The following is a 25,336-nucleotide window of genomic DNA, read 5'->3' as shown; positions in this document are numbered from 1 at the left end:
TACCTATTCTTTTTTCAAAATAATAGACTTGCATGATAAAAAAAAATAATGCAAAAGAGCTTAGATCAAAAGTAGTAGCTTCTTTCTTCATGTCTCACTACTCCCAGTTCCACTGCATGAAAGCAATTACATTTACTCATTTTATAGAATATGCTCAGTAGTGGTAGCTCTTGAATTATCAATTAGATATTTTCTATTGGTGTTTCTTTATGAACAATAACAATTTTGCTTATATAGCTCCTAAATTTTCCTCTTTCTAAATATGTTGAAAATTATGTAATTATTAATGCTTTGGAGGATTATGTTTATAATTTTAATGATATAGTTAGATCTTAGTCCTTATTTTTCTTGCAAATTTCTAAAATTTCTATGTGACTTTAATTTTCCAAGCTGTTGCTTGATTTCTTATTGTTTACATTTTATATTTTAAACATAGTTGTCATAATTACAATTAAACACCAAAGGCTGGTCATTTCTTTAAGGCCATTCTCCTGTTTCAGATAGGTCATAAGTCCCAGTTTGGACAATTTGAGAGGTAGTTTAGAAAGAAAAACAACACAGCAGATTAATGCCTTCAATTTATGTTATTAAATGTTTGAATTGCTAAAAATTAAAATTTATTGCTGAAAGCATTTAAAATGACACATTTGCATTTCTCTTTGTACTTCTCCTATAATGGTTTCATATGTTTCTTAGAAAAAATCAGAGATTCAACTATATAAGAAGAATTAAAAAGAAAACGAAACTTAAACCTCAAAACAAAACCTCAAACCTGATTATTTATCTCTTAACTATTTAAACCACTAATTTATTACCCATTAAAACTCCTTTTTTTGCGGGGATCTTAGTAATTCGTCTTCAAAATTTTATTAAAACATTTTTAGGGGACACACTACAGATTGTTCAGTAAATTAAAGGCAAAACCTAAAGTTCATCTAGGACTTGCCAAACAGCACAGCAATCATCCATTCCCTTTTTAAATCTCATCTGTGCAGTGCTAAAGAAAATGGACACGAGCCACTATCGAGTGGTACAGCTACTAGCAGTCCAAGTTGCCTGAAATCGCCACCAAAATGTTTCTTGTTTCAGGAACTGGATCCATTTCCTGACTCTATCTTAAGTGTACTTTTTTTTTTTCTTTTTTTTTCTTTCTTTTTTTTTTTTTTAGTGTACTTTCTTCTGTCCTGAAAAAGACCCCAAGAGGCACTCCTACCTCACCTCTATTTTGAGATGAAAAATGTACTCCCTCTGATAAGGGCAGAAAGAAATGAACTTAGCATATTTAAAAATCTATACACTAGTATCATCTTTATTGAAAAATAGTAACTTTTAATGAATAAGTCACCCGGATCAAAGGTGCCACACAAGGACTATAGCTAATGGTATTGGAAGAGCATTGTAGGTGACAGATGGGAGCTACATGGACATTTCAAGTCACTGCATCTACTACACTGATGCTAGTGTAACACTGTGTTATCAACTGTACTTCAGTTAAAAATAAGGGACTCTTTAATGTGTCATTTTCAACATATAGCTATCCACTAATATAATTTCCTAAAAAGTTATTTTACTACTTTATTTTACTTCCAAGTAAGTTCAAAAGTTCACTTTTGGAAAACTTAAAGGTGGAATAAACATATCTGATTAGATATTCTGTATACATTTTAAAGGATTTGTTTGCATTGACCTAAATTGCAGAGGTGGTGGTGGTGAATTCTCACTCAATATGGTTTTCATGTTATTACTCAAGATTTTTTCTGAACTGGACAGTGTGGCGAATGCCTATCTAATTCATCAGTAAAGAAAGAAGAGACAATACAAAATATAATTCTGTGGGCTATATGAGAAGTAAAGACTTTATTTTAAAGACAAAGGATAATTAAGTAAATAGGTAAATAAGTAAAATAAAAAAATAAAGACAAAGGACAAAGAAAATGTGCCTTTGGTTTGTATTTTCCTACCTGTAAGTAAAGTAGGTGCAGAACTAAATTGTTATTTTAATATAACATTTATTTCTAAACGTTTGCAAAACGTGCTTTAAAAATGGGTCTATTTGCATGGTTTTTATTTAACTGACACAAATATAGCAAAATACATAGGAGTATAAATTATTTGGGCAGTATCTTTTCACTATTTATCTGTAAGAAATCAACTATAAGGTTGTTTGTGAAATAATTAAACAGTAAATAATATAAATCATGATAAAATAATTTTTAAAAGAGTAATGACCTGAAAGGTACAGTGTAAGGTTTTTCAGGCATTCTAATGTGTAACAAACTTATGTGTGCCTTACAATAGGGTTTAAAAACAGAAATGCATAGTTATCCTATAAACAGCTTTATAATTTTTGAAGATAAATCTAGCACCCTTCAAAATAATTTGTTTTGGTAAATAATAGTCTTGCAAAAACTATTAAGCCTGCTTTCCACATAAGGCACTTCTGTGCTGGACAATATGGGAAGATGGAAAAACTCGATCAAAATGACATGTCGCCATCTGCATTGTGAGATTATGTGCTACAGAAAAAAGTTCAACTCCTAAATGACATTACATTGCATTTAACCAAATGCAGATACTCCAACAACTGTAAAATTAACTCAATTTATGTTTTATGTCAAAATTTTTAAAATAGTTACAAGCAAATTAAGCTAATCAAAGGAAGAGATTGCATATGCTATTTAAAAAGATGATCAATAAAACCGGTGTTGCTCGGTTACTAATGTCTCCAAAAAAGAAAAAAATTGTAAAATGCACTTTATCAAATCTTCTGTATCACTACTAAAAAAATGAAGAGATAAACCTGTAAAGAAGGAAAGGAGATCTTATATTGTTTTTGATATTCTAATTGAAACTGCTCAACACTTTTCCTTAAAAGTTTAACTTTGTTTCCTCTTCATCCTGTGGACTTGTAACAATAAGAAATAATTTAATTTACTCCATTTTAATATAAGAATTTCAAAACATGAAGGTAAATTAACCCAAAGAGATTCATTTACGATGTCTTCTAAAAACAAGCAATTGTATTTTGACAGATTTCATTTCTCTGTGCTCCGATCATATTACTTAAAGCAATTATAGATTTTGAAACAAATAAATAATACCTATGAAGTGGATAATCAGGAAGGCAAAGAAAATGAATTACCCAAGTTGGTCTGAGGTTAAAAAAACTTAAGTTCAGTTTTGGGATCCATGTTTTGCAGCCACATTAACAAACTATCTTTAACATTTAAGGACTTTTATGCAAAATTTAGGATAGAATGTATTGCTTCAAACAGAAGAACCCAATCAAATGATGGGAAGCTATTAACAGAGCTAATATGCTCTTTAGCCAAAATTTAAAAGTCTATCTTACAGTGACAAAGTCTCTCTCTTCTCCAAGTTAAAGAAAGAGTAGATATCCAGCTGTCACAAAAATTGTACAGCGGAATGTGTACATTTGGCATTTAAACAAATGCTTTATTGATCTTTTTTATTGATGTCTACTAATCAATAGTTGGAAGGACCATTTGAACAAGTATTTTGTGCTGCTACTTAAAGAAACTAGAATGTAGGACATATTTGAAAGAAATAAGCCCCATCTTCCCATGATATTCATTAGTGTTCATAATGATATCATGGTTATAATGAGTTTTTCATTTTTTTAAAGAAAAGTTTGCGTACTTAGCTCAGCTTGGTTGCTCTCATTTATTCTTTCTTTTCTTTTATTTCCTTTTTAGTCCCTTACCTTCATGTGTTATCTGATAAGAACAAAAAATTGTTAATCTTATTTATTTTTCTCTCTAGCTAACCAACATACTAGTTGTGCTTTGTAAAACAAAGTCAGGAAGGACTATTATTACTTCTATACAAATCACATCTTCATTATATTAGGGAACAAAATTAAACACAACTTTTCTTCAGTTTCAACTGTCCCCACTGTTCTTTAATTAAGTTATCCACCATGAACCAAATGGGTCCCTATAATTTACACTTTCTGATATCCACCATATTTGTCCAATATTTTTAGTGCCTGATATTAGTGTTTAATACCAACACCTTTAAGCCAAACTATTTACTGATCCTTCAAACTAACTCAACACTGGTTTTGATGTTTAATTTGGCCTCTCCATTATCCAAATTGATGCCTTTCCCAGCAGACATTAAGTTCCTGCCCCAGGGACTCTCAGTGCCTCCTGGCACCTGGACCAAACCCTGGCCAGGACAAGAGAACCAGGACACATTTGCAAAAGACCTGCAGTTTTCTTCTCTTATATTCTGTAGACATTTGAAATTTAGCACTCTAAAAATTAATTTTTAATTGTTATTCTTATCTAATGTACCTTTGTTTTCTTTTTTGAAAACAATCTACGAAATCCTCACTTAGTCTCCTCAACTCCCAGATGAAATGAGAAAAGTCAAGTGATTTGCTCAATGTCACAGAACTACCAAATGATAAAGGGGAAAAAAAATTATCTTGCATAATTCTCTCAATGTAACAATTATTCCGTACTTAAAGTAACTCTCTGAAACAAATATTCAGTGAACTTCTCTCCATAATATTGTTAAAATTAAAACAATGTATGAAAAATATGTAAACTATTATAGTTTCATGAAATATAGACCCCAGAAATTTTCTATATGAAGATACCAGGTATGGGATGCTCAGGATGGCTTAGTCAGTTGAGTGTATGCCTTTGGCTCAGGTCATAGTCCTGGGGTCATGGGATCAAACCTCACCTCAGGCTTCCTGCTTAGGGAGGAGTCTACATCTCCCTCTTTCTCTCCCCCTCGCCCCTGCTCATTTGCATGTGTTTACTTTCTCTCAAATAAATAAATAAAATCTTTAAAATAAAATTACAGCTAACATTATATCATTTGACCTTTTCAGATATGGTTTTATTTAATGTGCATAATAATCCTATGTGATAGATAATATTGTTATTCCACTAAGGTAAATGAGGGTCAAAAAGAGTATTTACACAGCTAATGTGAGTGCAAAGCTGGATATGACTTCTAGGTCTGGTTGACCTCAAAGCCTGTTTTCATAACTTCTCCGATATATTGTCCCTAAAGAAACTGGTTCTCAATTTATGACAGTGTAATGTCATCAGCTCCATTTTTATTGTAACACTAAAAGACATAAATACATTCTTCTTCTGCTAAAAGAAAGGATGAAATATCTGTAATGTGACCTTTGTAATTTTTATATCCTAGGTTCAAAATCATGCTGTAGGTGGTTTTCTAAGATAGGACAAATGAAGGCAAATCACCTCCTACATTTCCATGACTACCTATGCTTTGAGTAGACTGTTTATGCACTTTAATAAATGAAATAGCAAATAGAATTAGATAAATTAATTTTATGTAATTATAGAAAAACATCAGTTGTACTGCTCAAGTTATAAGCAGTAGTCTCAATTGAAACATGATGAAAGTACTTAAACTTCATAGTCTTTCTTTTTAAAAAAAAATGGTCCAACAGGGACATAACCACTGATATCAAATTAATTGTACATTATTGTAAGATCTTGTATTTTTTTTTAATATTGCAGAACAAGATCAACAGAGGACACTGTATTCAGTGTATTAAAAAAAAGCTTATCCTTGATTATATATATTTCCACATGGCTATGAAAAATATCCTAGAAATTCTAACCTAAACATTCCAATCAGTACAAAAGAACCTTTGTTTCATTTGTCTTGATTCATGATAAAATGAAAAAAGAAAAAACCTCACTGAGAATAATTATTTGCATTCTATTGATAAAGTGAACACTTTTTAAAAGTGATTCATTATTCACTTTTCTACAGATTTCAATAGACTCAGATTATGATAGTCTGGATTTTAAAAAGAGAAGCAGAGAGGCAGAAAAGAAGGCTCAAAATCAAAAAACTTAAACTGTTTTGGGAAAAAAAATCACTTTGGTTCTGGTTCTCAATCCATTTTCTTTTTTAACTAGTAGATATTTTTTTATCCCAAGAAACCTTCCAGGCAAGTTTGACACCACCCAAACTGGTCTAAATCCTGGTCAAGGCGATGTAAGTCTATTGATCATATAGAGGACATGGCTATTATGGCGATGTCAAATTGCTATGAAAGGTTCTAAATGTTTATTTTCAATTTCTAGACTATTCTCAGCTTGGTAACAAATGATATGCCAACTGGCAGCTGTTCAGAGACAACATTTTGAATAGTCCTGCTCTAGAATTCAATTTCTCAATCATTCTGGATGATATGGCATGACTGAGAATATATACTTTTGACTTTTCTTTTCCTATGATAAGTGACATTCAAACAATTATTTACTGAGGAAGTACTGTACCTTCACTACTGTGTTTGGAAAATGTAAAAATATGGGAATTGCAAAGGCTAACACTTCAATTGAGGATGATAGTACATGGTTATATGCCAAGTTATGTGGCACAAAATAAAATGCTATGGAAGTTCAGACAAAAAGAAAATCAATGAGACCCATAGTTGTTAGGCATGAGTCACACAGGTATTAGAAGTACGACTGCCAAATGTAGACTGAGAAGAATTTGATTAAGAAAATGTGTGGTGTGCTCTTTAGCAGATGTGGAAAATCACTGGCTTTTATGAAATTTTGGTGAGAATATTCTAGCTAGAAAACAGACTATTTGTTGGAGAACAATGAAGATTGGAGTTATACATTTACAATAAGATTTTTTTTTATTTTTTATTTTTATTTTTTTTTATTTTTTTTAAGATTTTTTTTAATGTTTTTCTTCTTCATTTTTTTTTCTTTTCGCCAAGACCCTCTACTCCTACCAATTCTCAATTACTGCCAAAGGAGGGAACGATCTCACCATTCTTAGGAAGCATGACTACTAGAGAAACAGAAAAAATTAAATGATATACAACTACTAAAATCAATTTATTTTGAATAACTAGTGAGCACATCAGTAAGAGAACCGGGTCTACAATATATCTACAAATTTTTAAACTTAAATGCTACATGTTGATCAAAACATCAAACTGACTTTCTCTCATTCTTTGACTCAATATGCATTTCCAGTAATTACTAGGAGTGTCCACATACCACCCTTGAGTGAATCCACAATGCTGCTAAATTCAATGCCCAAGTTAGGTATGGTTGACCTCACAAGGTCTTAGATCTAAGATCTAAGTGATCTTAGATCACTTTATAAGTTACAAACTTATTTCCCCTTTTTTATAATGATAATGGCAGTTCATTTTTATTCACAGATCTGTATGTTACTTAATGCATTTGTATTCTAAATTATGCAAAAGATCACACATTTACTTTTCTGTGTATCTTAGAGACCCTACCCTATCTGTATTTCATTACCTTGCCTTTTTAGTGCTTTTGTTTCCTATGCTCCTAGGCCTGGCATTCCTTAGATTATTGTTTATACTTATGTTCTATAGATAGGCTTATGCATGATTATTATTTTAAATTTTACTTTGTTATTTTATTCTGCAATAATCTTTCTTTTATTTTATAGAATTGCTTAGTTTTTTTTTTAATTTCCTAATATAAACCAAACCAATAGAGATTATCTATCTAGAGATAGATAATCTCTATATCATCTGTGTGTCTCTCCCTAATATCTATCTACTATCATCTGTCTGTAATTTCCTTATGTGGGTTCATGTATGTGTGTATGTATTTCACCCTTTTTAATTTTCTATTTAGTTTTGAATCACCTGTAATGTAGTATACTTTTTGCTATCATGTCTCTATTTCAAATTGTGCATTTAACAGATTTTTTTTCTGTAAAGAGGCTGATAGAAGAAGACCATTGATTGATGAGGCCACAGATTAATATCTTTGTATCATCTGACCATGATAACAATAAGATAGTGAGCATTAATAGACTCTCACGATGCCTCGGTGGCTCAATGGGTTAAGTATCTCACTCTTGATTTTGGCTCAGGTCATCATCTCAGGGTTCTGAAATCCGGCCCTGTGTCGGGCTCTGTGCTGGGCATGGAGCCTGCTTATGATTCCCTCTCTCCATCTCCCTCTGCTCCTCTTCACCCCCTTTCTAAAATGAATGACTGACTGACTGACTGACTGACTGACTGAATGAATAAATAAATAAATAAATAAATAAATAAATAAATAAATAAAATGCACTCTCAAAGGAATTTAAGGTAAAGGAAATAGAGAAGAAAAACCAAAACCTGAGACTTACCTTTCCTGAATCATAATTAAGGAACATAAGATAAAAAAGCCACTATAGACAGAATTACAGGATTTCAGTGGTAAGTAGGATAGGGATATATCCAAAAATGGGATCAACAGCATTGTTTTTTATTTTTTTCTGCAAAGGTCCAGATAGTAAATATCTTAGGCTTTGCAGTCCACATGATTATTGTGTCATTATAGTGTGAAAGCAGTCATAGACAATACTTAAATGAATGGATTTGGCTGTGTTCCAATAAACCTTTGTGTAAATTTGAATCCCGTATAATGTTACATGTCACGGAACAGTATTTTTCTTTTGATTTTCTTCAATCATTAAAAAATGCAAAAAAAAGTTCTCAGTTGTTGGGCCGTGTATCAGAATAGGCAATGGTATGAATTTGGCCTGGGGCCATTGTTTGCTGATCTTTGCCTTACAAAAATGAAAGAACATTTTTGGAAGAATCAAAGTCTGAATTGCCAAATGCATCAGAAATTATAAGCAACGCAGGCATTCTTGTGTATTCGTGGCTTTATTTCCACATATAGTTTTGCATGATATCTCTCACATGGTAAGTACTCAATGAGTGCTTCGCCAACAAGAAGTAAAGACTAATGATTGGAAATTCTGAGGCCACTGGTGATCTTTCCTCTTTTGAAAGAGGGAGGATGATGAAAGTCAGTTTGAAGTATGAACAATTTAGACTGAAGGGTCAGGAAATGGAAGTACATTTCTAGACACCTTAGTGTCTGAAGAGAATTAGTTGGATGACTGGAAGGGAAAGAAGACAAAATCCAATTAATGTCTCCTTATCCTTTGCTTCTTAAATTACAAGGGAGTGTTCATGTTTGAATAGTTGGAGACATGACTACAATTACAAATTAAATATAGGCCGAATCTTTCTGAAGGCAAAGGACAGTGGACAAATTTGTGATTCAAGAGAAGGATGAGAGGAGGGGATAATGACAGAAATTTACTGAGTTGGATGCAAGGGAAATGGAGGTGCTTGTGACGAATAACATTTGTCCTCACTATGAATGATGGAAGATGTGCTGAAAGGAGGATTATGAGGAAGGACGATGAGGAAAAGGAAAGAGAGATTAGAATTTAGAGGTTTGATGGGAAAGTGATTTTTTTAAAGATTTTATTTATTAATTTATTAGAGAGAGAGAGAGAGAGAGAGAGAGATCTATTGATCAAGCAGGAGGAAGGGCAGAGGAAGAGAATCTTCTCAAGCAGACTCCATGCTAAGTGTGAGCCTGACCTGGAGATCATGACCTGAGCTGAAACCAAGAGTTGGAGGCTCAACCAACTGAGCCACCCAAACGCCCAGGGAAAAGTGTTTTTAATAGACAACACAATACATGAAAATGGCAAAGTCCTATAGAAGATGAATGCAAATATCCACCTATTTGACCTACTTATGTTTAACAATCAGGTATCATCAATACTATTTTAATTGTTAAATCCAAACTTCTATCATCACTAGAAACATACCTTGTTTGCCTTTAAAATTTTGGAAGAATATATGTAATTGAATATGGAAATGACGTAAAGGGAAACAGATGAATTCTAACTATGAACTAGAATTGTCTTTTTTCCTATTGACCCTCATCCTTATTAGGTCTAATATCTTATTAATTCCTTTTAGTCTAAACGGTGGGTGTACATTTCTATAAAAAGTGATTTAATTAAACTTCTTGATCTAATTCCTGACAATTTTCCTCATCAGTATGTATTATCTTAATTTTATTTTGCACCTTTGGTTTTTTTTTTTTTAGCTCTTCCTTTGTCTCATTAAATGCATAATGCATGTGAAAAACATTCCTCTAAAATTCCTATCCACAGAAATAAATATTAATCTATGCGATTTGAAAAAATAAGAGTGCTGTTGTAAAATGGGACCTAATAGACGATAATCTGAAATAATAACATAAAGTGAAGCAAAGAAAACTCAGGGTGGCTGTCAGGAAACTTTTAATGGCTTTGTAAAAATGATTGTGAGGCTGGTCAGGGACATCTAATGGAGACAGCATACAAATAGGAAATAATTCCCAGCAGAGCAGTTTATTTTACTGTTGAATAGTTTTGTAGCAAACAAAGGGGTGGAAATTGCTCCTGGTTCGGCAGTTGTTTCACTGACAGTTATGTGTCAGGTCACTCACACTTCCTATTATTTTGGCAGATTTTGTTGGTAGCTTTTACACAACAGCAAAGAATTTATAAACAATTTTTCTATGTTCAGAGCCTTTCATCGACCTCAACTCCCACTTCCCCCCCCTCATCTTCTTGCCTCTCAAGTACATATTAAGAGTCCTGGATTCTCACAAAATAGGTTCTTGTCAAAAATATTTAATATACTTCTGGAGAAATATGTTTGGCATAGAAAATAATGTTTCAGTGAACTGATGAATGAGACTATTCTGTGCGTGTGCTGGGGACAGATTTCAGGTTTGTCCTGCCTGTTGAAGGGGGCCGTGGACATTGCTCGGGATGACCCCACTGGTAATCATGTTACAGTGATTAGGGTACATTCTGTGTAATGGAATTAATGTCATGCTTCCAGAACTGCCAGAAGCACACATTGGATGTTTAGTTTTCAATTTGTTTGGTTCTGTCCTGGAAGCCTGGAAACAGCCTGTACTGTTTAGAGGAAAACACTATCATTATATGTTCCCCGTGTCTTGACTGTACCTGGCAACTTCTGGACTGAATCTTAAAAATTAGAGGACATTCCAAGTTCTCCCTGAATCAGATCTGAAGTTTTAGAGGAGAGAAACAGCAGACCACACACTGAGCTCTCCTTCCAAAGTGCTCTGGTTTTTACATCATTATCTAAATTTTATGCAAACAGGAAAACCACCTACTATGCTTGTGCTCCCCCAAAAGGTGTTACTGCGGCATATCCATTTTAATTACTATATGGCAAATGTGGTTTATTTGCTGTCAGTATTATTTTTAGAGTCAAAGAATGCTTAGTGGTGTTGATAATGAAAACCTTGTTCCTTGTGTTATATGGTTATTAAATACAAATGGTGAATGGAATGTCAGCTGGAAAAAAAATGTTTTTATTTGAATTAAAGAAGGAGAGTATTCTAACTTAAGCGTTACTGACTGGAATTATACAAATCAATAAATTAGACATCTGTAATCAGTGATCATACCTAAACCATAAAGCAAATGAAACGCTAGAATCAGTGTTTATCATTACATCATTATCATTATATAAATATCATTACACACATATTTTATGCACAGTTCAACAGATCTCTCTTCTCAGTAGTTTTCTAACTATAGGTAAGTTGAGAGAATTACAAAGCCAAAAGACCGGTAGATAAAAGAAAAAACCTGAAACAAAAAATGAGCTAATGATGTTTCTCCCGTTTGTGATGTGTCTACCAGCGTGGATCACAAAGGCTTAAATATCCCTTTCACATTCATGTATTGACAAAATTCAGGAAAGGAGGAAAAGGAGGTTTTTTTTTTTTTTTTTTTTTTTTTGCCTCATTTATGGCCTTCTTTTGCAAACTCTAAATATTCAACCAGAAAACAATTGACGGTGAAGGAGCAGAATAAAAATCTACTTGGGCAGATTAAAAGATAAAATGTGACCTTGCTACCAAATTGAAAAATAAAATAAGCATTCTGAATAGCTACCTAATTATAATTTTTCTAAGCTTCTGATACTCCACAAGTTAGAAAACTTCGAATCATTTCTGGTGGATTTGGTAGTTTTTGAAAAGATCAAGGATATGCCATGGTGGCAGCCACCGATGAGATAACCTCTAAATATATTTTAGTGTGACATTTAATGCCTGGTAAAGAAGCTTGAGATTAGAGGATTTGAGAGAAAACATTGGATTTATTATCTATTTCTGAAGTTACTGAATTATGAACAGGTAATAACGAATGAAAGGATTATATCCTGTTAGAAATAAGTGATTAAGGTCTTAATGACATTTATATCAAAGGGTTATTCATATTGATTTATATATACATTTAATGAGCTTGCATATGCACTATATATTGTTTTATTTTATTTAACACACACACACACCCTCTCTGTGTATGTATATATTTTATTTTTGATACTGAAAGTAGTAAAGCATCAAACGTTAATTTTGCTCCTAATATGCCATACCCATGATATAATTTAAGATATTCATTTTATCCCCTATTTTCTAAATTATAGGATGAAGTCTGTCCCAAAGCTGAAGGAGATGAAGTTCAGAGGTGTGTGTGGGCCTCCGCTGTTAATGTCAAAGACAAGTTCATTTACGTTGCACAGCCAACTTTGGACAGAGTCCTTGTTGTTGATGTCCAGTCCCAAAAAGTTGTTCAGGTATGAATGATCCCTGCTTTTGAATATGATTTTAAAAAAGAAATTTACTTGTATGTAATTCTTTACCAAGTAACTTGCCCATTGACATTTGATTGCCATTGATAACTTGTTTCATTGCTTGGATAACTGGAAAATGTATGCATTTTCTGCACACTGTCCTCTCTTTCTGTTCCTTCAGCCTAATGAATTAAAAAAATAATTTAATTTTTCTTATTTTCAAAACTTAGATTCCATAAACACACCATAATACTAACATGGCTATTCCACAAAAATCAGTCTCAGTTTTGCTTATTCTGTTCAGAGCTACAGAAGTTCCAGTCAGAGGCTAATTAAGGTATTTCTATTACCATTCCAGAAACAGTATTATCTCTTTCTTACTTGATTCTTAACAAAAGCCAAGATAATAGTAGACTTCATTAGATAAACGTAATTTAGTAGGCTTTACTATAGTAGTTAAACAAGTAATATGTACTTAAGTCAAAGACAGAGAAAAAAATCCTAATACACATCGTCATGGTCATGGTTATAAAAAAAAAACATTCTGGTTTAAGTTCCCAAATGTTTCATTCCCTGCTCTTTCTGAAGTTGTTTAACTTGGGCAATCTATTTGTACTCCATTGCACATCAACTGAGGGGTGGTATAGGATTTGCTTCTAGGCAATCTGGCTCCCGTTACTGGGCACTTGACTCTTATGACCTCCTGATTCTCAGAGAAAACAAACTTAAAACAGCTTTATTAGATATGCATAATCTGCAAAATGGGACTAATAACTGTACATATCGCATAAAGTTGTATTTAGAATTACCTCAATTAATGCATATAAAACATTTATAGAAGATCTTGGCATGTAGAAGTGCTTTATATCTATTTACTATCAAAGTAGTTCTGAGACATTGGAATCTAACCATTCCTTATATTTACAAAGACTTTTTCTGGCATCAATAATGTTTTCGAGTCGAATATTGAAGTAGCCCCTCTCATGATTCTTGACTAGAACCACAAAAAGTGGTAATGAGTTCAACGTTAGGGCTTTTCATTCTAAGAGTCCTTAACAGCTTCATATGAAATCCCATCATCCATCTATCCACACACTCATTCACTTTGTGTACATTTGTTGATTGCCTACTATGGCTATGTTTGGTATTACAAATAAAAGAATTAAAAGTGTTTTTATTGAAAATAAAAAAAGTATAAACAACCAAAAGCAGAATCAAACTATATATACAGAGAATAAACTGATCTTAGCCAGAGGAGAGGTAGGTAGATGGGGTTTGGGCAAAATATTGAAGAGGAGAGAGAGATATAGGCCTCCATTTATAAATGAGTAAGTCATAGGGACTAAAAGTAGAGCATAAAGAATAGAGTCATGATAGAGTAATAGCCATGCAATGGGACGGATGGTAGCTATACTTACAGTGAACATAGCATAATGCATAAACTTGTCAAATCACTAAGTTGTACAACTGAAACTAATGTAACATTGTGTGTCAGCTATACTCAAATATTAAAAAATAAGTAGAAATTTAAAAAATATGCTCACAATTAAAATAACTTAGGATGGACTCATGTAATTAATTGAAAGACAAAAAGAAAATTGTTGGGCAGAATAACAAAAATCTAGCCAAATGCACACTATGAGGTATACTCTCTAAAAAAGGTAAAAGAAAAAGTGACATTTAAGGACAGTATAGATAATGCAGGAATTCTACTAACAACAAAACAATAAAGCTGTGATGTGAGACTTTAAAAGGAACTTTAAGGAACAAAGCATCAGGTTAAAGCAAGTTACTTGATGATGATAAAAAGAAAATATAAGACTAAAAACGTATGTGATTGCTTACAATTTTATCAAGTGATTATTGCCATACTACTAGTAGAGATTGGTATATGATCAAAAACAGAAGATTTTGATACTTCAACACTTGATAAATCAACAAAATCCATGCTATATGTGAACTGAACAACACTGTTGCTATGCTTGAACTAACATATGTGTGTGTTAGCCTTTGCATCCAGCAATGATCAAATATATTAATAAATAATAACACATATTAAATATAGTGGCCCTGCAACCAAATACGACAGACTAAGTAGCTTGTAAGCAACAGAATTTTTTTTTTTCTCGGAGTTCTGAGTCTGGAAAGTCCAAGATCAAAATGTCAGCATGGTTGTGATCCTATGAGGATCCTCTTGCTGGTTCATAGCTGGTGCCCTTTCACTGTGTCCTCATGTAGCAGAAGGGGTGAGGAATCTCTGATGGGTCTATTTTATTAAAGCACTAATTCATTCAGGAGGGCTCCATTCTCATGGCCTAATCACTTCCCAAAGACCACACTTCCCAAAACCATCGCCTTTGGGGGTTAGGATTTCAGGATATGAATTCTAAGGGGGGACATAGACACTCAGACCATAGCATTCACTAAGTGAAGCATTTAGTAAAAATGACCACATGCTGGGCTATAAATTAAGTCACAAGAAATAGTAATGAAAATCGTTTCATACCCATTCTCTGACACAACATTACGCTATTAATAACACCAATGTAAATGTAAAATATTAATACTAATATCAAGTAATATCGGTAATCATGATTAAATATGTTGAATCCAAATAAGACTGAGTTGTCAAAAAAAAAAAAAAAAGACTGAGTTGTCGGGGAATTTAGCTCAGCTCCTTAATTAAAAATAAAACAGTAATAGATTAATTTAACTGGATAGTTTTAGAATTCAGCTGAAGAAAATTAGAATAATCTGAATGAAAGAAGGAAAGTATAAAGAAATGTCTATAAAGACACAAAGGAATTAACATGTAAAAGGTAAACACTGAGTTATTCAAAAAAGACTAATCAAAAGGAAACTGGGAATTATCGCAAAGAACGAGGACAAAAGTCACAATTAACACTATTAGAATTGAATAAAAGAATATATAACCACGATCCTAGCAGAGAGTAAAAGAAACTAAGAAAGTACTAAGGTGAAAGTCATAGTAGTGACTTTTGAAAAACGAATGGGAAAAAACAAATTAAAGGGAAAACATAAGTTAATATGATGTAACCCAATAGGAATACAAAAGGAATCTTGATTTGAGAGTCCTAAAACGAAACAACAAAAAATATTCCGTCCCAGACGGGTTTAGAGGTGAAAGCTGACCTGTGGCAGACTTTCTGTACCGAAGAAGCATCTTAAGCTTCTCTGGATGCGCCTTGCCTTATTGCCTCACTGCTACAACTACCTTCCATTTGGAGAACAGAAGGGACCAAGAATAACCTACCAGATAAATTCCTGTTGTAGGAGAAATGTGGAAACTTAATCCTTGGAGCAAAAAGGCAGAGGCTGTAGAGTGTCCTGGGCTTGCTCACGCAGCTCTGGCTGGGTGTATGGTGTTGAATGGTACCCTTCTGTCACTGAAAGGGAAAGGTTCTGGATTATAGGGGCTGCTGAATACCTCACCAGAAAGAAGGGGCGAAAGAGCAGCTGCAATGACTTGGGCCACTCTGCAGCAATCGGTTCTACAGAAATTTAGGGATGACCATTGTTTATAAAATGAAAATTAAAAAATCAATCAATCAATCAATCAATCAATAAAATGAAAATTTTCATACCGGGCACATTCAGTCTAGTATTCTTTCCGATAGGAGTACTACTTCTTGAAACCTATTGTGGACTGTAAATACCAACCTAAAAGTTTAGATATATACCACAGAAGATTTTTTTTTAACTAAAATTTTCTAGGTTTTAATTTGTCTAAGTTTTCTCTTTCAAAACCACATATAATTTCAGTCTGTGAGCCCTTTGGATAATTAATTCCACATCTACTACCTGCTGAGTAAAAGAATACATCCTTATATTTGTCTTAATATTACCTTAGGGTATGTAAATCGTAGCCCTCAAAAGTGCATGCTTAAAGGTGAATTATAAATATCCTAATGGTTCTATTTTTATACTTGAAAATATTTCGTTTCTTAGAATTATAAAAATTATCTCAAGGTTTTCCCAGTTTAAAAACAACACGGCAGGTTTTACAGACCTAGATATTGAACCCTCGGCTTATAAATTAATAATCCAAGTAGTTCAAGTTCTAAAACTATTTAAGGAAAGATCACCTCTAACTACTTAAAACACTAAATTAAAAACAATGACAAGTACAACAACTTTGTGATTTGAGCTGTATTTGGATCCAAGGACAGACCGCACTCAAAGGCAACTGCAAAGTACAAAGTTAATTTTGTAAAATGTTAAGCATCCTTTCTCAATTTGACCACTTTTCTCAACTGCGGCTAGGGTTGAAGTCAGTCTTTTTTGCATCCAAGTGAAGTTATACTTCCTGATCATGTGCTGTAGCTGTTGATTTATTTCTTCCAAAGCTGTGTATATTATACAGAGACAGCTAAGAATATTAATTATAAGAGAAATTTACTTAATCTTCTCCCAAACATGATAGAAGATGCCTCAGAATTTTCTATAGTTTGGATAAAGAAATGGAACAGTGAAGTTCAAAATCAACCTTGAAAAAAAGAAAAGAGAAAAAAACAGACTGCTCTTATTTAACTTTAATCTTTCAAGCTTTCTTTTTCAATCTAATTAAAGGAGATCCCCAGTGTTTTATCCAGACCTTATCTAAGAAATCATATTTCTTCTTCTTTTTCATGCAAATGCATGCAAAAGACTGTGCAGATTGGTATTAAATGTGTATTTAGGATTAAATATTTAAAAATTTGGAACAGCTTTGTTACATTTCATTATCAAAATGACACATATTTTCTGACAACATAAGATTTTCATGAAATTCATGATAAAATATGCCATTAGAGTATATTTGCTTTCAGCGGATGCAACAGTATTATTTTTATCTGCAGCTTAAAAAGTAAAAGGTCACAGTCTTTTAATGGAATCGGTGATGCTGGTGTTGCTTTAAACATCAAATGTATCTACATTTTTCTTACTGTGGAATTTTTGTAAGAGTGGCAGACAGGTGATATTTGGCTGTTTTAAAGACTGACTAGTAAACAACTGACCTCATTTTGTCTTCTGTGGAGCAAAATCAGGTTCTGCTTGGATGCAGCAGCGGCTTGTGACACCTCGGGAGTATTCTTAAGTGTCATCAGCAGTCTCCTCTAGCCATTAGCACATTATCTTGAGAATCGACATCATTAGTTTAAATTAGGCTCACTTAATTAGCCAGCTGGTACTCTTCTTGTCAGGCTGATAAACAAGCTGTGCTTCACTGTTCCTTCATGTCAGGACGACACCCCAAGTTTTGTGTATCTTTATTGCTATGATTGGTGTTGCCTCCTCACAAAAATAAGCCATCTTTATAGAAGTTGATGCAACTGGTCCATGACCCGTATAGCATATACTTTAAATCGTTTATATTTGTCTCATCTCAAGAAGTACTGATAAATTTGCATAACACTGGGTATGTTGGTATTATGAAGGAGTTAAGGTTTGTAGATCGACAAAGAGGAAAAGAAACTTTATTGTGTAAGCAATTATATTCTTAAGCAATGTTTTAAAATATTAAAGAAAAATATTTTAGTGATATCTTTATAAAGCTACAAAAAGACCTTTATTATTATTATTATTATTATTAATTATATAGTGTATTTTAAACATTTTAATGAAAGAATGGAAGAAGTTAATTCAACATGACAATAGAATACTCTGAAAGTGGTATTTATATGGAAAATTAAGAAATGGATTTTCAGACCTGCATTTGTAGAGTAGATCATGACTGTTAATTAATTATAATAATAACATATTATAATTTGAAAGATATTTCTTTTTTTATATAAATTTATTTTTTATTGGTGTTCAATTTGCTAACATATAGAATAACACCCAGTGCTCATCCCATCAAGTGCCCCCCTCAGTGCCCGTCACCCAGTCACCCCCACCCCCTGCCCACCTCCCCTTCCACTCCCCCTAGTTCATTTCCCAGAGTTAGGAGTCTCTCATATTCTGTCTCCCTTTCTGATATTTCCCACTCATTTTTTTCTCCTTTCCCCTGAAAGATATTTCTGAAAATGTTTAAAAGATCAGTTCATTTTTGAAAGTAGGATTGTGGCCTAATTATTTGCATACCACCAGGCCAAGCAAATGCCACTGTGTGCAGAAAACTATCGTGTTTATGGTATGGGAGAAAAATTTCGAACCTATAATAGCAGAACCTTTCATTTAGACAAAATCTTACAGAATCATTCATTAGATCTAACCTGATTCCCTTTGTTCTAGTATGGCCTGGATTTGAATCACCTGCTACAAATCAATCTTACTTCCATAGGCTTCTCCAGGCAAAGCCTGAAAACCATTTTCCCAGCAGAATAAGATCAGTAGTTAAATGCAAATTTATACAAAGTAGTGAATAAGCAATCTATATAGGTTAATTCTGAGGAGAAGGATGAATATATATGGAATGTTTTCTTCCAATCACATATTCTTGAACATTGTAATTTGTAATTCAATTTATATCATTTCTTGTTGATAAATGGTTGGTAGCTTCAGGGAAAAAAAAAAAAAAAACATATACACCAGTAGTCTCCAGAGTGGATTGTGGGTAGCATAAGGGAATGAAAGGTGATGAGTTGTGAGAAGGGAATACTAGGATGCCATTTATACATCTTTTTATCTTTAAAAAAAAATCTTAAGACATTTCATAAATATTTAATACATGGACCAACATGGAAGCCTAATAAATTCATCTGTATGCTGAATAGTGATGTAATGCACAGTGGACAGGAAGGCACCTGGAGACGGAAGTGGGAATTTTATAATAGGAAGGGATCGATATTGGTACTTGAATTCACTGTTGTCTGTACAAAGGGATTATCAATACGGCATATCTGAACACAAAGATTGTTATGAAGATTAAATTAAAATAATTTGTATTCGAAAAACATTTTAAAAAACTTTTGTTCATAATAAGGATGGTATAGAGTATAATTGTCTTTCTTAAAATAATAATGATGATCTTAATAAGGTTTGGAACGCTGTTTAATTTTCGCAGTTTGCTTTTCCTAATTAAGTAGATTTAGAGGTCCACTAATTGTCGAGTACTGCTATTATCAGGGTATTATTCTAAGTGCATAGGTTGTATTATTGACTTAAAAGCAAAAAAATCTTTCTCGGAACCTAGAATCTATGGGATATAGATGGACATGAAAAATAGAAATACTAAAAATGTATGTTATATAATATGTGCTCTGTGGTAAGTGCTTTGGAAAAGGTAAAATGGTAGCTCAAGACCAGGTGGGGCTGGGAAAGCTAAGGGTGAGGGGATGTGCCCAAAATGAAGGCTGGCCAAGGATTAAGCAGGGGGAGTAGACCGGCATCACTGAGAAGGTGAGTTCTGAGCAGCGAATGTGTTGAGGAACCAGACATTGGGCTATCTAGGGGAAGACCATTAGGGGCAAAGCCCTCCAAAAGGCAGGAGTATGGCAAGCACGCTGGATGAACAGCAGGAGGCCCAGAGCACCTGGACTGGAGTAGTAGGTGAAGGCACCGGAGAAAGGAGACAGAAGGGGCAGGTCAGCCAGGGCTTGGTAGTCATTCGAAGGACTTCTGGCTTTACTCAGAGGGAAATGAGAAGACCCCGTAGTGTTATTGCTCTTATGATCTGTCTAATAATGCTAACAAAAAAATATTCCTAACAAATCTGTTGAGAAAGGTGGTGAGTATAAAGTTAGAAGTTAGGAACCATGGGGTGAGGTCTAGAGGATAGAGCTCTGTTCTTGGGGTTGCAGGGGAGGTGCTGCAGAGGTCAGTATTTAGAAGGCATATAGAATCCTGTTTCCTGAGAATGTGAGGCACGGGAGGGAGGGCAGTCAAGGATAATAGAATCTTTACCATCCCTTTCATAAAATGTGGAGAAACATTTCAAGTATTTCACAACACAGAGTCTTAATAGGTTTAATTGTTGCAAGAGAGATAATACTTTAAGTATCAAATATAGTGTCTTTCTCTTTTACAAAAGCTTATGATCTAAACTTATCATTTAAAGTAATTTCCAGAGTATACTAGGAGCTATTTTGTGAAATCCAATACATGCAATTTATTCCTTTCAAAAGTTGACAATATAAGTAGGAAAATATCTGTCTTTTGGCTGAAAATTGGGTATGGCAAGATTATCCTAAAGATGGTTGTTTGGAAATATTTCTGTCATTGTTACATGATTTTGTTGCTGAAAACCATGTAAATGTTCCTTCTGTAGAATGTGTTATATCTGTACACTTGAAAAGTTATATCTGTACACTTGAAAAGTTATATCTGTACACTTGAAAAGTTATAAACAGATTTTTTTCCCCCTAAGAGTTAAACATTTTCCAAATAAAGCATGTCAGAGGTATTTTTCTCCATTTTGGATCTGCATATCTTTTTCATTTCTGGGAGCTATTATAACCAAACACCAAAATATGTTGAATTTCATAACAAACCTTTAAAATGCTGAAATATAAAACTATCCAAACATTTTGGAGACCGTTGAGTAGATAGATATATTTTTTTAATCTGAAGCCATTTTGAAAATTGATATTTTTTCTCTTTCAAATACATATATCTTAATAATTTGAAGGCAATTCTCTATGGACTGTCTTTTGGCATCTCCTGGAACATATTCTCATAAGTTGACTTCAAAAAAATAGTCTTTGCCTTCCCATTTGTTAAAATATTCGTACTCAAATGCTCAAAGCATCACCTCCTCCCCTTATCCTTCATTCTGCTTTGTGCTTCTTCCTCTGACCTTTCATGGCATTTGGTCCGTATTTTTATTTTGTCACCTGCATCTAGTCATTCTAAGTTCTTTCACCCTCTAGCCTATAGAATCCTTAAGGACAAAGACGCTGTTTATTTACTTTCTCTTCTAGGTCTGAGATCCTTCATTTGCTAAATAAGGACACTATATCTCCAACTTCAAAACATTACAATACTAATTGTCATGAAAATACCTCTAGTCCAGGTGCCTGGGCAGCTCAGTTGGTTATGCCTTTGGCTCAGATCAAGATCCCAGGGTCCCAGGTGCAAGCTTCCCTCTGCCCTTTGCCTTTGCCTTTGCCTTTGCCCTTTGTTCTCTCTCTTCTGTCTCTCTCAAATTAGTAAATCATTAAAAAAAAATCTTTAAAAAAGGGGAAAAAAAAGAAAATGCTTCTAGTTCAATTAACTTTTCTGATAGTAATAGTAACATTTCCATGGCACAACCTAAGCACTTCATATTTACTACCTTACCAAATATGCAGAACGAGCCTTTCAAATGGGGTGTGATTATTGTCTCCATTTTATTAGAGAGGAAACTTAAGCACAGAAAAGCTTAGTAACTTCCTAAGGTTTTTCTTTTTCTTTTTTTTTTTTTCCACTTAAGTGAGGATGCTACATTTGTAGTCGGCTTCCGCTGCAGTCAGCTATAAGCATGGCATATACTGTCTCTCCCTGATTCTCAGCTAGGTCTGTAACACTTATACAGATGATACTGCATATGTTTGGGCCTGTGGATTTCTTTCCATTTTCCAAAAGAGAAAAAGTAAAGAATGTTTCTTATACGTGAGGCATAAATAGGAGGGCAACGTGTCCACGCATTGTCAGGAATTAAACTATCAACTAGGAAGGATGGTGTCTCATCTTCAGAGAGGTTGCCACATGGGGGATAAAGACAGACTATCAAATCTCAGCTCTGCTGATCACCTGCTGGATGATTTCCAGGAAGGCTGAGTCTCCATTTCTTACGCTGTTTTATGTGGATATTAACCTAACCCATGGACTGTGGTATGCCCATAGAGGGTCGTACTTAGGAAAGAGATCAGTGAAAGAAAAGAATCTTATGAGAGCTGGTAAACTGGAAATTTTTATTTAAATTGCTCCTTAATATTTAAAGTTATCTAAAGATCTTTGCTCTTTGTGTAATTGTCTCTTAATAATTGAATAATAATGAGGTCTTTGTTAACGTTGCTTTTGTTGTTGAGCTATTTTATCTTTAACATTTTAAAGACCTTAGGACTATTTCTTTTTAAGCCGCATGCAAAAGAGGGCAACTGTTATAATCACACATGGATCAAGTTTTACATATAAAGGGGAAAAGATGAAAAATCAAAGGAATCTTATTGCTTTGTTACTCGTGTAATGATTAATGATGGCACTTCTGCTATATATGCGTTGAAATAATCAATGAGTACATGAAGAATTTAAATGAAACATCTGGCATTCACTGGATTACAATTAACAAAATACCAGACTATCTCTTAAGCAATAAAGCCATTTAATTATCTCAGATAACATCAAGTCTAGAGACAGTTACTCTAGGTTTGTGCCGCAACTCAAGGTTGTTATGGAGAATTCAGTCTCTTTTCATTTTTCTCCTGCCAAATCCTCAAAGTGTTGTGTGGCTTTTCCTTCTTAATCTAATTGTCTTGGCCTCAAAATGACTTTGGAAATTAAAGCTTAATGTTCTCGTATGATAGTATTCAAAGCAGGAACAAAGAGAAAGTATGGTGCAATATCATTCTCAGAAATCATTCATCATGTGAATTCTTACCAAGTATAAAGGAGAATATGTCACATGACCAGGGTAGCCTCTGGAGAGGCCGGGAAACTTGGCATCTGTGAAAGGGAAATAAGCTTACATCTCTGATGCTCACCAGGTGGGCCACCTTCCCTGGAATCATAGTTGGCCACCTGGTCCCAAAACAATATAATGGCTCTGTTAGGAAGAAAGTCATGAGGACACTAATACAGAAATGTTCAAGTAGGTCTCTTGAGAAGTCCAATAATTAATTCAGTAATCCAAGAGTATTGAGAATTTTAAATAGAAAAAAAATTCAGGTCAAGGTTTCAGAAGATAAATACTTTCATAAGACTAAGTTGCCAACATGTGAGCTAAAAAATGAGGCTTCACATATTCAACCACAACTGTAGTTTACCTTTAACTAACCCACTGAGAAGAGTATTACATTATGAACTGCGACTTGGGAAATTCTCTAAGGATATTCAACAGAGCCTCGGAAAGAAATGCTTTCAAAATTGAATAAAGGTTGTTTTATTGAATACAATTGTTTTATATTATAAAATTAGAAAAATACATATAAGGAACTACTACAGGAAATTACTTGAGAAAGGCATTAGCCTGAAATATAAATAGCTTGAAATTAAGGTGAGTGAAATAACTTCCTGGCAGCAATTTCTTTTCTGGAAGTTTTGTTCTAAGTAAATGCTGAATATTATAAATATTGGCAGAAAAACACATTTACCATATCAAGTATGGTTCAAAAATTGCTTTTACTTCTTTCTGTGATTTTAGATTTCTCGTTAAGGAAACTAAATTAGGTAATCTGTCATTAGGGTTACCGCCATACATCAGATTGCAGGCATTTTAGCATTATAGATGGCCAAATCCCATGACCAGCATTAGAATGAAGAAAACCTAATAGTATAAGCATAGCTCTTACCTGTGTTCAATAATTGAATAAAATACACAGATTAATCATTTATATATTTTAAGTTTCTAAATAGCTTATCCATGACACACAATCTGCATGGGTAATGAAGGAACATAAGACTATATAAAACTGTGCGAAAACATGCTTGCGTAAAGTATTATATTTCCAGATTAAACATATAAAGGTTTAGAAAATCAGAAAATTGGCAACATAAATTTTTAATCTGACAGCTAAACTCTTGTTTCTTTCAAAATTTCTGGCATAGTTTGAAACTAATATTTCAGTCTGAAAACATTTTTTTTTTCAATTCCCATTTCCTACAGGCAGTAAGCACAGACCCTGTACCAGTTAAATTACACTACGACAAATCACATGATCAGGTCTGGGTGTTGAGCTGGGGTACCACGGAAAAAACTTCTCCAACACTGCAGGTAAGCACATTCCAGTATATTTGAGAAAAATAATGATTTTTAACCCTTCAGATAGCTCATTGGATATTTGTGGTGATCTTCGTTGGAGGACTGTACTTTAATCACATCTAGATTTGCACAGAAAAGGAGGGGGATAAAGTTAATACTAAAGTACTTTGTTTGGATGGGATAATATTGCAGTGCATACTTATCAATGGTTAGATTTATATGTAAAAAGAAAAGCCAATGATGACAAAACTGATGCCATTAAGGAAAAAAGAGTCATAATTTACCTTTCAACAATCCCCTCCCTCCCTCCAATTTTCAGGAGGATTTTCTTGTTTCCATCTCTCTTCAAAATAGGGCATGTGAGCTAGAGATTAAGACTCTTAGACAGGCTCAAGGCAGATCTCTATCTTTCCCCAAACAGATAGTATCTTATGATCTGAGCACAGGCTCATTTCTAATTGGGGAATAACTGCTATAGTCTTTGTGGAATTTGCTTAGGTTTTAAGGTTGCTTATATACAACTTGATAGAGAGAGGAAAAGTATATATATATTGATGATGTCTCTTTGGCACAGTTTCAATTTCTGGAGTTATAAGTTTAATGGAAAACTGAGAGGGAATGAGAAGGAACATTTAACCCTGAAAATGTGTTTTATCTTTGTCTCAAACTACCTGGTGATTGTAGCACTGCCCTGAACATTTTCTCTTCTTACAAAGTCCCAAATCATTAACCTTTGGCCAGTTTTCAGTTGTCTATTGAGTACAATGTTTTTAATTTTAATCAGTTATCACTAAGAATACTTTACATATTTCTGAAGTATTTTTAATTTTGCAATATTTAACTTACAAAGGGTAGGCCTCCCGAAATGGAATCTTTTAAAGGAACTCTCAGAATGACAGGGCATTTTATTTTTCATTAGAAATATGTGTCATTTGAAACATCTAACATATATAATAATATTTCGGTTATCTATTGTGGCAAATCAAATCAACCCCCAAATTTAATGT

The 25,336-nt window shown here is 33.6% G+C and overlaps 1 protein-coding gene and 1 long non-coding RNA gene across 3 annotated transcripts in view; one reads left to right on the top strand and one right to left on the bottom strand.

Annotated features, from left to right (window-relative positions):
* Nucleotides 1–25,336, top strand: part of FSTL5 (follistatin like 5) — a 685,094-nt gene that overhangs the window by 593,398 nt on the left and 66,360 nt on the right. For both annotated transcript variants that reach the window (XM_026008082.2, XM_026008081.2), the window contains exons 13-14: nt 12,344–12,493; nt 24,234–24,341. In XM_026008082.2, coding sequence (XP_025863867.1) covers nt 12,344–12,493; nt 24,234–24,341 — 258 coding nt within the window. The remainder of the gene's footprint in view (nt 1–12,343; nt 12,494–24,233; nt 24,342–25,336) is intronic.
* Nucleotides 11,197–21,561, bottom strand: LOC140594255 (uncharacterized). Its single transcript, XR_011994999.1, has 3 exons — nt 21,433–21,561; nt 15,765–15,897; nt 11,197–12,672 (listed from the first exon to the last, which is right to left on the bottom strand). It is a non-coding gene; the product is annotated as an uncharacterized lncRNA (long non-coding RNA).

This window comes from Vulpes vulpes, chromosome 10 (genome assembly GCF_048418805.1).
Source record: "Vulpes vulpes isolate BD-2025 chromosome 10, VulVul3, whole genome shotgun sequence".
NCBI lineage: Eukaryota > Metazoa > Chordata > Mammalia > Carnivora > Canidae > Vulpes > Vulpes vulpes.
Note: the sequence above shows the minus strand (reverse complement) of the source record. Positions and strands in the feature narration are given on the sequence as shown.